This window comes from Mytilus galloprovincialis, chromosome 11 (assembly GCF_965363235.1).
Source record: "Mytilus galloprovincialis chromosome 11, xbMytGall1.hap1.1, whole genome shotgun sequence".
NCBI classification, from domain to species: Eukaryota; Metazoa; Mollusca; class Bivalvia; order Mytilida; family Mytilidae; genus Mytilus; species Mytilus galloprovincialis.
The window spans coordinates 51,327,922-51,342,906 of NC_134848.1; the positions used below are offsets into that span (position 1 = coordinate 51,327,922).

General features: G+C 33.3%; 1 protein-coding gene across 2 annotated transcripts; it reads right to left on the reverse strand.

Moving 5' to 3' along the window:
• Positions 1 to 3,925: 3,925 nt before the first annotated feature.
• On the reverse strand, positions 3,926 to 12,546 carry LOC143051215 (uncharacterized). 2 transcript variants are annotated; one of them, XM_076224192.1, is made up of 10 exons: positions 12,380 to 12,543; positions 11,671 to 11,787; positions 10,485 to 10,784; positions 9,963 to 10,082; positions 8,893 to 9,168; positions 7,934 to 8,143; positions 7,252 to 7,368; positions 5,140 to 5,262; positions 4,725 to 4,822; positions 3,926 to 4,230 (listed from the first exon to the last, which is right to left on the reverse strand). In XM_076224192.1, exons 1-10 carry the CDS (start codon positions 12,426 to 12,428, stop codon positions 4,210 to 4,212), a joined length of 1,431 nt encoding a protein of 476 aa, XP_076080307.1. In that variant the 5' UTR covers positions 12,429 to 12,543; the 3' UTR covers positions 3,926 to 4,209. The 2 variants fall into 2 exon arrangements, with proteins under 2 accessions (XP_076080307.1, XP_076080308.1); XM_076224193.1 differs by lacking the exon at positions 7,934 to 8,143 and having other exon boundaries at positions 12,380 to 12,546.
• Between the last annotated feature and the right edge of the window lie 2,439 nt (positions 12,547 to 14,985).

Here is a 14,985-nt window from a genome sequence, read left to right on the forward strand (position 1 = left end):
GTATTACTATAAAAGGGCAAAAAGTTGACCGGAAGAACCCCTTGTACACAAATATTGAAGTGAAATTTTCAACTTTGAATTAAAATTCACAAAAATATAAAAAGCCCGGTCAAAGTCTGTCAATTGACTCTTAAAGACATTTAAATGGCAAATAATATGATATAAAGACAAAAATAAATATTTTACTATAAAAGGGCAAAAAGTTGACCGGAACTCATCCTTGTATACAAATATTGAAGTGAAATTTTCAACTTTGAACTTGCTATTTCTATTACATTTAATTTTATTTCAATAGTATCAACATACTTATCATTTCTGATATTTCATATGCTCCATTTAGATATTAACAACCCATCTCCTTTTTCACCCGGGCTTGGGACCGGCGTTGGCAGAGTTACTGTTTTGTTTTTGTTTTTGTTTTTTTCTCTCCTTATTTTGCTTAATTATTTATTGATACACTACACTCAGTGGCATTATTTATTATCTATTTATGTAGGATAAATATTTTTTAAATTAATTTAAAGAATAGGTATTGTTAACATTTTTAAGATTTATTTCAGATTTATCAAAACTGTAAATCGGGGTTTTAAATTGCTATAAAATTTCAGTTAAACTATCTATGTACTTCGCAGAACCAGCTGTTTCCTCTCATATTTTTTTTAGCACAAGACCGATGTGTCCAGACATCACACATTTTACGCCCGGTTTTTCCTTTACATCCTACCATATCCTTTGCAATTGCAAAAAGTCCACAATCTATGCTGTTTTGTTGTTTTTGGACATCGGGTATTCTTATTATTAATTTTTTCTTGTCTTTACCGTAGATTTGCGTTAACTGATATTCTAATGAAGTTGTTAAATTTAATGATAAGCTGTCTAGAAGATATATGTTTCCATCTCTAGTTTGAAGAGACAAAACCCAATGAGCATTACCATTATGGTGTATTTGTACACTTGGTGACTCTTGTGATTGAAAACCTGTTTCACTTACCCATTTACCTTAACAGGCGATAAAGTTGTTTCCTGGAACCAAGTTTTTTTTTTCGATTTAGGAGTTGAAAATTCGGTTGATATTTTAGGCGTTTTATTAGGTTTTATGCTACCATTCGTTGAAGGTGTTGTCATCAATTTTTGCTTTAAAGGAGTATTTATAGAAAATTGTGAATCTGGCGCAGGTTCGAATTCAATTTCAGAATCATTTGTTCTTGGTTGTTTTCTTCCTGATTTTTTGTCAATTTTTTTCTTGCTATTTTTTGAAAGTGCCCTTAAACTAACGACGTTATTTGTTTGTGTTGACTGTAACCCTATACTCATTTTTGCAGCCAAAATATGAAAACAAGTAGATGATGATTCACATTGACATGTTTCTTTTGGAAAAAGAGTTACACAGTATTTTCCTTTCCTGCCATTTACAATAAACGCACCTTGTTGTGGAACCAAAGTAATTAAATGATTGTCAACAATAAACCGTGCCAAACTTTGTTGACTGCTATCAGTCGCGTATTGTATGACAGGTTGTTGATTAACTATTACCTCATTATTTTCTAATTTGACCTGATTAATACTACTGTTCTCATCAGAGTTTGTTTGTTTTATGATTTCCTGTGAATTTAAATTGCCTAAAGGATCAGTGTCAGATTGGAAAGAATTAGACTGAAAAAGTGGCCTGTCGTTTTTTAAATATTCAATAACTTCATCAGGACTTACAATTCTTTTTGGAAAAATAACATCTGATGGTGGAATAAATGCTCTACTAAACTCTTTTTTCAAATGATAATTTCCTATTAAAACCAGAACGTCCACGTAAAATTTCATAATTCTCAAAATTTTGTATGTAATAAAAACCCAAAGCCCTAAAATAAAGAGAGCGGATCCGTCTGCGTATAATTTAACTGTAATTAATTTACAGTTACAAAACTCAGCAAAACAGAATGCGATTGAAAGAGTTGAATCGTAAAACAAAGAAAATAACAGCTCATGTGCAAAACTTGCTTTCCTTCACGGAATAGTATTACAAAGTGAATAATATAGTATTTTCTCGCCAAAATACCAATTCGCCCTAAACAAATCGCCCCACTTTATCACCAACTCGCCCCACTTTCCACCTTCTCACCCCACTCTGTTTTACCAAAGTTGCTTCACAAAGATGATGAATGATCATTTTCTAGTATTGTTTTTTTGGGGGAAATTAATTTAAAAGATGCATCGTTTTTCACATCTTCTTTTTGATGCATATTATTTTAATGATTTATTTTGCATATGATTGGAAAGTAAATGTTCTAAAGATAGAGTTTATAAAGTAATTGTGAAACTATCCATTGTAGAGAAGGTGAGATTGACCAACAAATTTCAAATATATGTAAGAGTACATAAAATCTAAGACTTTATTATCATGCAATAGCATTAAAATATATATGACTTTTGGTTCTGCTAAGTTCCTAGGATAAAAAAAAGAATGGTCAACCTAGATCAAAACTTTTTATCTTAAGGATGAATAACTCACACTTCGTATAAATTCAAACAAACAAATCCCGAAACTGACTTTATAAAGAAGCTTGATTTTTTTGAGAGACAACATAGTTGTTACGTTTGGAGAAAATATCTAAAATAAAAGAAAGAAAAGATATCTCTCTCTTTGTCGACTTCATTGTTCCTTTATTCATATCATCGAGTCTGATTTGCTACAGGAGCTTCATAGTAAGTCACACGAATGAAAAGAAGCTATTATTATCCTTTAACTTTACTTTCAGCTATACAGATATATCGATGGTGTTCTATCAATAAATAAATCCAAGTTTGGTGACTATATTCAAGGATTTGTATAGTATTGCTATATTCAGTATATTGAAAAATATATATCCAACGCGGAACTTAAAATATAGAAATAACTTGAGAAATAGAAATTGACAATGAGGGTCGGTTGAGAGCATTGTGACAAAAGAGATGATTTCGGTTTCATTAACGTGAACTTTCCATTTCTATGAAGCAACATTCCAGCAGCACCAGCATATGGAGTATATGTCCAGCCCTAGTTTCTTCGACATACCAGAGATTGCATTTTCTCTCATCCGTTCGGATTGCTACTCAATAGAAAGATATTTAACCAAGAATTGGGAAGTTGAAATCATCCTTAAAAATGTTTACGGACGACATCACGGTATGGAGCACACAAAATCACCCCGGCCGGTTTTTAGTAGGGCTCGTGTTGCTCGGTCTTTCGTTATTCTATGTTGTTGCATACTATTTTTTTTTGCCATGGCTTTGTCAGTTTATTTTCAACTAATATGATTGAGTGCCTCTTTTAGATCTTTCGCATCTCTTTTAAAAAAAATCAGTAATGATCAGGTGATAGGAATTTCTGTTCAAGTCACATCGAGTTGGATACGATGAAAGAACTATTCTCTCGACAGGGTTATCGTTTCCATGCATTCGTTCGAAATTGAGCAAACTAAATTTCTTACATGAATGAATAATGTCTTTTCTAAACCTGCTCCTTTTCCGGTAGCAATACATAATAAATATCTGCTGAAGTTCGAAAACAGAACAATTTATTTCATACCATAGATTTGGAATTCCTCAAGTATCAATCTTTAAATCAATCTTATGCGAAAGTTTAAAAAAATTATTTTAAGCTGGTTTAAGAAGCAATATCAGATAACAACAGAGACAATAGGAAGAATAATATAAAAGTGAGACGATATAGTATAATTGCCAATAAAACTCTCCACAAGAGATAAGACTAAATGACACAAAAATTAGCAACTATATGTTACCGTATGGCCTTCAACAATGAGCAACACCCATATCCCATAGTCAGTTATGAAAGGCTAAGATATGACAAATGTAAAACAATCAAAACGAGAAAACTAACGGCTTAATTTATGCACAAAATAATGATCGATAAACAAAATAAGATACACAGAAACCAACTGTATTATATTTATTCTTTAAACAGCATCCATATAAGGACTGTCATTTATTGCATATGTTGCACATACATGTGTATACACATAATAACTATTAACCCATATTTATTTTATTGAAAATAAAACTATCAATTCTATATCTTTTATTATTACTATATTTCACTGTATACGGAGATTTGATGATATTATTGTTTTTCTGTTTTCTCTCTACAGTGTCCGTACAATTTGACATAACCAGAGATATCTAGTTCTTGAAGTATATGGTTGTACTAGATCAAAACATTCAGTTCTGCGTTTTGTCCTCCTGAAAGCATATAGAGAGAAAAAAATACTAGAAAATATATTGAGTGAGAGGTGAGGGAGGTTAAGCTAGCTCTAAAACCAGGTTGAAATGGGACGAACGGGTGAACAGACGAACGAACGGACGAACGGACGCACAGACCAGAAAAGAGAATGCCCCTCTACTATCGTACATTTGTAGGTGGGGTATAACAACATTTATTTGTCATAAGCAGCTACTGAATAATAAGGACAGATAAATGTGTAATCATATATGTCATAACGTTAAACAAGCTTTTATATAACAACCCGCCCCTTCTAACCTAGATCAGTAGAACATCGAAACGTACACACACATAAATCAATTTAAACTATACTAAATTGGTCTCTGGATTTGCATCCCGCGAGTTCTTTTTGAAAACCATTACTCATTTCACACTATGCCTAACACGGTATAATAAAAAGTGAACACACCACAATACAAACAATAAAACGTTTTTTGAACTATATTAACTTTACCTCTTCAGTGTTGCATTGGCAAAATGGACAGAACGAATTCGGGTCATACGTAATGCATTCCTTATGACAATTACGGTTTATAGGTGGACAAGTCAAATCTGTAAAAAAAAAAAAACAATTCATCACATTACTATGGTCATTAAAGTACACATTGATACTAAGGATGCTGATCTAAGGGCAATTATTTTCCTTTAATAACACTAAACCATTTTACAAAAACACAAACTGTAACTACTAATTCCATAAAAGTCTTGTAAATTTGCACACTCGGGTTTAATCCGCAAGATAAACACTAGCAGTCACGAAACAACAAATAGTGTAGAAAGTTGCGGTAATTTCTTTTTTAAATCTTGAATTTTGCCGGATGATTGAAAATCTAACAATATGAGAAATCAAGTTTGTGATACACTCATACCTGTTGTGTTAATATCAGAAGTGTTTGAGTCTACCGTAACGTTAGGACACTGACAAACAGGACAACCATTTACTCCTAGCTTCACACATTGTGTTCTACAATCAACTGGCAGAGAAACACATCCTGTAAATTTGATAGTAATTGTTATAGTATTAAAAATCTTATATTTAAGGGGGTTCGCGGGTCTAAATCATTTATTAAGGATTTCTCTATATTTTTCTATAAATGAACTTTATCTTATAGTTAATAGAAAAATAAAATAAAAAAATGGGGTCACCGTTCATTTGCGCTCACAATCTGCCTTCGAAAGAGGCATACATCTTTGTATAAGTGTTTTTTTTTCTGTTGAACTAATAGGAGAAATAAAGGTAACATCGAAATAAAAAAAGAAATTTATTACAGAAATCGCTCAAATTTTACAATTATTTAGTTTAAGTACAGCATATATCGAAATTATATTTAAAAATATAGGTCACCGATGAGTTAAAAGAGATATTTCAATTTTATAGCCAAAAAATGGCATTTTTTCCACCAAAGGGAGATAATTTGGAACTTTTTCAATGATGTTTACATTTTAAAAGTCATCTGGGGGCAACACAAATTAATTGTTTTGAATGATTTTTGTACCATATGATAAAGTAACAACTACAAAAGGTAATAAATAAAATTTGTAATGAAAAACAAATGTTTATTTTTTTCGGAAATTTTTATACCCTCGAGCCTCCTTAAGACTACTTCTGTTTTGTGGAAAGGGATTAATATAAGTTGAAAAACTTGTTTCCTAATCCACTATAAATAAATATGGTTAAACAAAACTACTACTGTTTTGTAGTATAGATTATGGTTTCGCTAGTTTACAAAATTTTTCTTTTATCTTACTGACTGATGATTTCCTTTCTCAGCATGACTGTTGAGTGATATAAAAAATTATCGCTTTTTTGTGCATTTTTACTTTGATCTTTTTGGTGATAATTTTCCATATCATGCTACTCGCTTGCAATGGAAAATTATCGCTAGAAACTGAAGAGGCACGTGGCGTTGCTAAGGAAATTGATATGACATTGACATCGTCGTCATTGGTAAAATGGCGATAAACAGATTATCATTGGTCATCTCAACGATAATCTATAATTATCGTTATTTTGCGCATTTTTCTTTTGATCTTTTTTTGTGATAATTTTCATATAATGCTTCTCGCGTGAGATGGAAAAATTATCGCTAGAAACTAAGGAGGCGCGTGGCGTTGCTAAGGAAATTGACAACGTCGTCATAGGTAAAATGGCGGTAAACAGATTATCATTGGTCATCTCAACGATAATCTATAATCATTGAACTACACAGAAATGTTTTCAGAGACTTAGTTTATAATTATCGCTATTTTACGAAATTTTCTTTTGATCTTGCTGACAGATAATTTTCTTTCTCAGTTAGTCGAGTGATATGAACATTATCGCTAGAAACTAATGTGGCACGTGGCGTTGCTAATGAAATTGACATGAAATTGACAACGTTGTCATAGGTAAAACAGCGATAAACAGATTATCATTGGTCATCTCAATTCGATTGCTTCTCTCACTTTCGCTGTACTAGCGAGAAAATCACCCACGTTGAGGTGACCAACAATTATTATCATATACCAAACTTAATATCATTCCCTAAATTTTCTGTTCGGAAGATCACGTCCAGCAATATTTCTTGACACTTCAATACCTTGGATTTTTTATTAAATTCATTGCAGAAAATGTCAGCTTAATAGGGACAACTGTGATAGCTGTGTTTAAGTTTTGGTTATTTCTGTCTTTTGGTTGCTGCTACATTTGTGTAACATATATCTTTGTATCACACTTAGAGATACGTGACATATTCATGACTGCATATTCAAGGACCTCTTATCTTATTTACTTATAGATAATATATAATAGTTAATGACGACAGAACAAAAGTACCAAAAAATAGCAACAATATGTCACCGATGTTTAGATCAAACAAACAAATAACGAGGGCATGACATGAAGTCCAAACGCATCGAAACGGAGTTCGTCGACATGGTAAGCGTCTGTTGCTTTGCATGTATCACCCGTCATGCATATGCAAAGAATTATATGTACCTACTGTCAGTTGTTGGTACCGGTGGTGGTGTTGTCATCTGACATCTACAGACTGGACAGTACGTTTGTGTATCGTATGTTCTACACTCGGTGGGACAAGACTTGTGCAGTGGTTGACATGCTGAAAAATAAGATAAAACACATTTTGATGGTTATAACAATAGTTATTTGTACTGTTCTTTCATACGCATTTCACTTTTCTGAGAATACTGCGGTGTTATGTCTTTTTTTTCTTTTTCTGCAATAATCGGCACTAGCAAAGATCTTTGTCAGTGACGCACTGAATGAACTGCAGTACGTATTTTTTCTCTAAAATTAATAGTTTTGGAACAAGCATGGATGAAGATCAGTATTTTGTAATATTATCTGAATGCTTATAAATGTAAGTTTGCTGAAAAATTATCCTTTATCTTCTTGGCGGTAACAGGTTAGTGAAAAAATGACACGGATGCGTGTCTTTGAAAACGATTAAAATGTTGATCAAATTGACAAATTGTCAATATTATCAAGATTTAAATAATTGCATAAAATGCATAATTAACAACTTGTCGAAACAATAATCATAAACTAAAAACCCAGAAGATATTAAATTCCAGAAATGAAGGCTTTGTGTTTCAATGTGTTTCAATCGGTTGTTTCATTAATAACTATTCACTCTTAAAACAAATCATAAACTAGTTCCTTACTGGGAGCCTTATTTTGTGACGAATCAGTTGTTGATGGATGAGTTGTTGTCGATATTGTTGTCAATTGTATTGTTTCTGCTGTTGTTGCCGATGTTGTTGCTACTGTTGTTGTTGGTGTTGTTGTCTGTGGACATTCACACAAAGCACAAAATGTTTGACGGTCAAAGTTCAGACAATGTAGGGGACAGCTATCTTCGATTGGTAGACACACTATTCAAGATAAAATGATAAATATAGAGAAGTTATCAATCTAGCTCGTTCCACTTTCAAGACGAAGATTCGTCGGCATACATTTCAATGTCAGTGTCACTGTGTCACCCATATTTGAAATGAAAATAATCATGAGATGTGTAAAACTAGTAAGTGATACGTGTGATTAAATATCGTTTTTTTTCTTCTTATTAAGAAACAATTTTCTATATTAACAGCTTGCAGAGACTCAAACCACCCCTGACGTTTTTCATTGACACCAACGAATATCATAGAACAGTGTAATGTTTTCTCAGTACACCAAGTTATTAAAATAAGCTCCTCAAGATCAATACTGATATAATGAAAATAAAACCAAACACAAACTTAAAACACTGTCCAGCATATGACTACATTTTAGGTTAATATTTTGATATTTTAAAATGGAAATTCAGAGGACACTTTGCCAAGAATCGTCTTTGCTTCGTGGTTATATGTTCCTCCGTCTTTTGTTTTCTGTCTTTTAGTCGATGTTTGTTGTCTGTCATTGTGTTGTCAGTATGTAAACTTATGAATTCAGAATATCGTATAAGTATCGATAGATATAAGATGTGTAGTGCCAATGAGACAACTCACCATCCAAGTTACAATATATGTAAAAGTAAACCATTATATTTAATTAGAGGTCAAAGTACTGCCTTCAACACTTAGCCTTGGCTCACAACGAACAGCAAAGGCCTTGAAAATGACTGGTTTATTTTGATACATACCTCTCCGATTTTGACCTTTTGATATTATTCCATTTTGTTCTGTAGCTTTACTGTTCACAGCTAACGTTGTATGGTGTTCTGTTGTCTCTATCGATGTCTGTTGAGTAGCAGTAGGTAGTAGCCATTTATTGGGTGTTTGTTGATGTTGTTTGTTGGCATGGTTGCCATTTAAATTTGTCGTTGGTAACGTTGTTAGTTCATTTGTCGTTGGTAACGTTGTTGGTTCATTTGTCGTTGGTAAACTTTTTAGTTTTTCTGTAACTTTCAGTGGTCCAACTTTGAATGAAGAGTATGTGTTTAATCAGAACAATTTTAAACAACGATTTTTTAAAATAATTATCACGATTGTGTACTAATTTGTATAGCATGCATTCAGTTATATTTAGTTAGGGATGTTTAATCCGAAGCCATGTGTATGGTGAGTCAATGTCACGCTCTCTATACGTTAAAGCACTTACAACAACATCGAGGGACCCATATGTGGCCGGTTGCAAGGATAAATGTCTATTCCTATTTCGTATAACCGTCTTTTCTAGTAGTAATAACAGCCCCTTATTCTTGTCTATTACACACACGTATTTTCTTAAAGTTAATATGCACGCGATATTGTATGTAAAACGAATGTTAACATCAAGTATTAGACTTTTCCTGTAATCATGTGCATCCTGCTCGAAATCACACTTTCACCTCCTCGTTGGTTAGCAGGGGACCTATATTAACGGATGGGGTACTTATATAATATTGAGAATGGAAATGGGGCATGTGTCAGAGACAACAACCCGACCATGGAAAAAAAAATTGAACAAATGGATAAATAAATTAGTATTATTACCTGTATTTTTACCAGAGTTTACCTGTCAAAAAACTGTGCGCAAATGTTAATATTGTTACCTGTATTTTACCTGCGTTTACCTGTCAAAATAAATGCGCGCAATTGTAATCAAAAGCTGCGCACAAAAGTAATGATTTTGCGCAAATGAAATGATAATTCGCACAAACTTAATGCACTGGGTATATATGTATTAAGCAATTAAGTAGTCATTTGTGATCATTTCTGACTTATATTTTACCTTTGCATGCACATGTAATGCATCCAGACGATGTGTCTGTGAACCAACACACCGACGGGCACGAATAGTCCATCAGTGGGCACTGACCGGGCAACATTTGCTGTGATGGCTGGAAAAAGGCTTTAAAAAAAGAAAAAATATATGAAAATGTGCTCAACACACAGTGCTGATTCTCTACCCGTGTTCCATCTTAGTAATAACCCATATAGAAAGTTAAGAATGTCATAGAGTATGCTTATGTAGAATGTATTACCCAATTATTTGCTGGAATTTTTTGCGTTTGAAAAGCTAGGGAGGTTTAAGCAAGACAATTATAAATTTAATATAAACTCATTCACAACGTGTATTCAAAGCAAATTATCTAAATAAATTTTAAAAATGCCTCTTTTCGTTTCTTTTCTAGTGGCAGGGTTGCAATTTATTTGAACCCATTGATTGTTACCTTCCTTGAAATTTAATATAAAACCTTTTTTTTGGGGGGAGGAGATGCTGGTACGAGTCGACTTTTTCTTGGCTACTTACAAGAATGCTGAGGTTGGCTGATGCCGTTAAAACTTGACATCGTCTTCGCATTGTTCATACCACCGTTTTGAAGCATTGGAGAGGGCGATTTCATGCCACCTCTGCCACCAAAAGAATAAAACCCCGATAAGCTTCCCATTCCAGTAATCATATTATTGTTAGACATAGAAGACCACGTGCCTGATGCTGTCCCGCCATTGGTCATCGGTTTCAGTGAGTATTCACCTCCGGTCTGCTTTATGGGTTTGTAATCATCCTTCATCTTAGCCATAGCCCCTACCATGTACTCGGTTGTCGATTCTATTTAAACATATTGTAATTTTTCATTTATACATACTACCGTATAGCGGGTTATTTTCGTGGGTTGTAAATTTACGCCTATTTACGCGGATAGAACAAAATCGCCAAAATGAATACCGCCAATTACAAAGTGATCATGCAAAGGTCTTGAGAAAAGTTTTGAATACGCCAAAATAATAATCGCCAAAATATTTCGTATACTTTATTCAATGAAAAACCGCGAAATTTTACACTCACGAAAATAACCCTCTATACGATATATATTTCAGTTGTTGTCATTTGTTGATTTAGTTCATAAGTGTTTCTCATTTCTAGTTTTTTTTATATATAAATTAGACCGTTGGTTCTCCCGTTTGAATGGCTTTACGCTAGTCATTTTTGGGGCCTTTTATATCTTGCTGTTCGATGTGAACCAAGATTCCGTGTTGAAGACCGTTCTTTGACCTACAATGATTTACTTTTACAAATAGTGACATGTATGGAGGGTTGTCTCATTGGCACTCATACCACAGCTCCTTAAATCTTCCTGAATTAGAATTATCACTAGGTTTTACTTTAAAGGGCAACACGACGGGTCTGCTAAGCCTCCCGGATCATATACGTTCACTCCGGTTTTTAGTGCACTGTAAATATAACAAACGCTTTTCATTGTGTGCCGATAGGCGGACGAAATATTATCACACTATTAGTTTAGTACCACTAGGAAATGAAGCATTGGTAGTCAAATAACCTTTTGTTCCTTCAAAATCTTAATGAAATCAGCTAAAATATTGCAGGAATCTGTCTGAAAAGGCGAAAAAATCCCTTTTGTATGTAACGTAACGTAAAAACAACACAATTTGTAATGTAATGTAAATTTAAATCAAAGAGACATACAATTCCTTACCATCACATTTACATGTGAAACAACCCTTTACTAGTTTATAGCAAAAGGTTGGACACATGTAAATAGTTTTACATTTGGAGATATCTCTCGTGGAAAATGAACTCTCGTGATAATAACCTGAAATAAGAAGAATATCAGATAAATGTATGAAATTGCAAAAGAACAGAAAGGTCTTGATAGGGGAAATGCTATCTTTGATTTTGCGTATTACTGCATTCATTTTTCTATGTCTGGTAGCTATAGTATTGCTTATTCTGTGAAATTGTTTAAGTGAATGTAGTATCCAATACTCTACAAAGTCGCTTAAATGAAACGGATAACAATCTATAAATTTGGTGCGTCAAAAGGACTTGTCTTTATTTACCTGCGGCAAGAACACGAATAATATAAATATTCTTACAAGAAAAAATATAAATGACAAAAGCCGAATATTTTAACTCAATGTCCCTATCTTTTAATAAATGTAAAACTATAAAACATTTCTTGGTAAATAACGGTTTTCGAGATCGATGGATGGCCATTGTAACATCGCATTTTTTTAAAGAAAAAACAAACAGGAGACGTGATGTTTAGCTTTGTACATACAATATATATTAACTGTCAGCCGGGGAGGGACTATTTCGCTTCCTTTAACGTATATTCTTATCACTGCATACGTTTTTGTAATTGCGCAACAAATGATATGTTTCAAAGCAAATATAAAACTTACCAACAGTTCCCGTCACAAAAGGTAAAACCGATAAAAGAAAATATTCCATTTAATCACAATTCTTAAAAAGATGATAAAAATGCGAAACTCAGACCCTTGGTGTAATAGAGCGTAAATGTTGTTTACTTTTTTTTACAAACATGAAATTGCAACATATTGAATAACGGAATAAGACAAACATTTAAAATCACCTGTTGTTTTATCACAAGGATGTCATGTTCAGTTAGCTCTGATAGTAGAGAATAGATATCCAGGTATGACGTCCGGTTAGTTCGATAGTAGCTATCATACACATTGCATTATAAATTCACGAAGCGGAAAGTATGAACCTGGTAAAATTTTCCTATTTAGAAGCAGCCGAGAGAACAATTTGACTGGAAGAAAAGGTGTCTCTAAATTTTGAAAAATAAACGATAAAGGACACTTACCTTTTCCTCAACTATGAGACTACAGACAAGATTTAGTTTTGATTGGCTTTTCAATTTCGCACGTTTGTCCCCTCCCTTCAGTTAAATCCTACTCCACTGTTAAGTTTGTAATCACTACTACACATGCTCGGATCCAGCCATATTAAAAAGGGGGGTTTCCAACCCAGAGTAAAAGGGGGGGGGGTCCAAATATATGCTCCCATTCAAATGCATTGATCGGCCAAAAAAGAGGGTTCCAACCCCGGAACCCCCCTGGATCTGCCACTGACTACATGTTCTGGATGTGAACGAGGAACATTAGAATATGTTAATGGTAACGAGAAATCCAACTCAGAATAAATCAATATTACCTTTTAGTAAACTAATATGCGTGCAATTACTGCTAATGATATTTTTATGTATAAAAATGTTTTTTCTTAGTAAAATCATCTTTTTATCAAACATTTATTATATTTTTACCTATCATCTATTTCAATTTGAACTATTAAACATAGATAACTTCTACCTAACATTTGAAATTGCTTCGTTACCAAGCATTGGGATTCATGTCTATTTATATTACGTCCAGTGGCAAATACTTCAAGCATGTTTAGGACAAGAATACATTATCAATTAAAACATTAGGAAGGTCTTGTAATAGGGATCGGTTGTGATGTAGGGCACGATACTTAGTTTCTAACAGGAAAACGTTTTTAATGAAATTGATCTTGCTTCATTTTGTTTTTTTAACTCGGATACATATATTACGCATGCGGATACATATTATTATGGATAGCAATTGATGGATAAATGTTAGTTAATTTGAATCATAGTATATTAGGACAAGGATATTGTAATTTACTAAATATAAATAGTTATATATAATCTTCCGAGGTACATGTATAATCACCTAAACATTTATATTTGTTCACTTGTAGAACTGGGCTAACTGGTATATGTATAGACATTGAAATTAATGCACATTTATATTAACTGATTAATTAGATATAGGAAGATGTGGTGTGAGTGCCAATGAGACAACTCTCCATACAAATAACAATTTAAAAAGTAAACCATTATAGGTTAAAGTACGGCCTTCAACACGGAGCCTTGGCTCACACCGAACAACAAGCTATAAAGGGCCCCAAAATTACTAGTGTAAAAGTATGATCTTTATCAATCTAATTAAACACCGATATCTCATCACTCCCGATTTCTGAAATATCTCGTGGGGAAACGCTAGCAATGAGACATCGAATTTTGATAAGATTGGGTGTTTACCACCCTAGTATTGTTAGTGCATAAGTTGGTAAAACGTGTAGATATTTTCAAATATGCCTATAAATCAGGCCATTAGTTTTCTCGATTGAATTGTTTATCATTTTTCATTTTGGGGACTTTTATAGCCTGACTAGGCGGTATAATATTTACTAATTGTTGACGGATGTACATTGACCTACAAAATGTATTGACTAGTTATTTCTGTGTCATTGGGTCTCTTGTGGAGAGTTGTATCATATGCAATCATTCCACATCTTGTTTTTATACATCAACAGCTGATTACAGCATAAAAGGGAAAAAAAGACGGTTTTCTACTTTGAAAACAATGTCAGCAATTACTTTTAGTAAAATACTAGTACGTGCTATGGGAACGAATGGTGCGCCTCTCCTTGCCGACCTCTTCTTATTTTAATACGAATCGGAGTTTCTTTAGTCACTTGCCAAAAACAAGATGATCAAAGAAGCCAGGTAATTTGATTTCTCTTTCAGATATATTAATAATGTTCTTTCCATTAACAATCCAAACTTTTCTGATTGGATTCAATTGTTATATACCCAGAACTTGAAATTAAAGAAAAAACAGACACGGCTTTCTCCGCCTTATTTTTAGACCTTATGTCGAATTTGAAATTTCAGTACCGGTATCTATGACAAACGAGACGATTTTACTTTTAAAATTATCAATTTCCCCCACCTCAGTAGCAATATACCAACTTCACCTGCATATAGAGTATACATTTCACAACTTATTTGGTAAACGAGAGCTTGCGGCTCCTAATCAGACTTTGTAAAATGCCACCAGTGTCTGAGCAGAAAGTTGATGGGTCAGGGGTATGTCAAAGAACCTCTCGTCATTTTCTACAAAAACAGTTCATCAAAAGGTACTAACACCTTAATGATAAATTTTCCGTGTCAACT

Excerpts from the sequence above, each read along its gene's own strand:
- LOC143051215 (XM_076224192.1), bottom strand. The coding sequence starts at position 12,428 with ATGGAATATTTTCTTTTATCGGTTTTACCTTTTGTGACGGGAACTGTT. Across the intron at positions 10,785-11,670 it reads TTTCACATGTAAATGTGATG|AATCGACAACCGAGTACATG; the intron begins GTAAGGAATTGT and ends ATGTTTAAATAG. Across the intron at positions 7,369-7,933 it reads GTCACAAAATAAGGCTCCCA|CATGTCAACCACTGCACAAG; the intron begins GTAAGGAACTAG and ends CTTATTTTTCAG.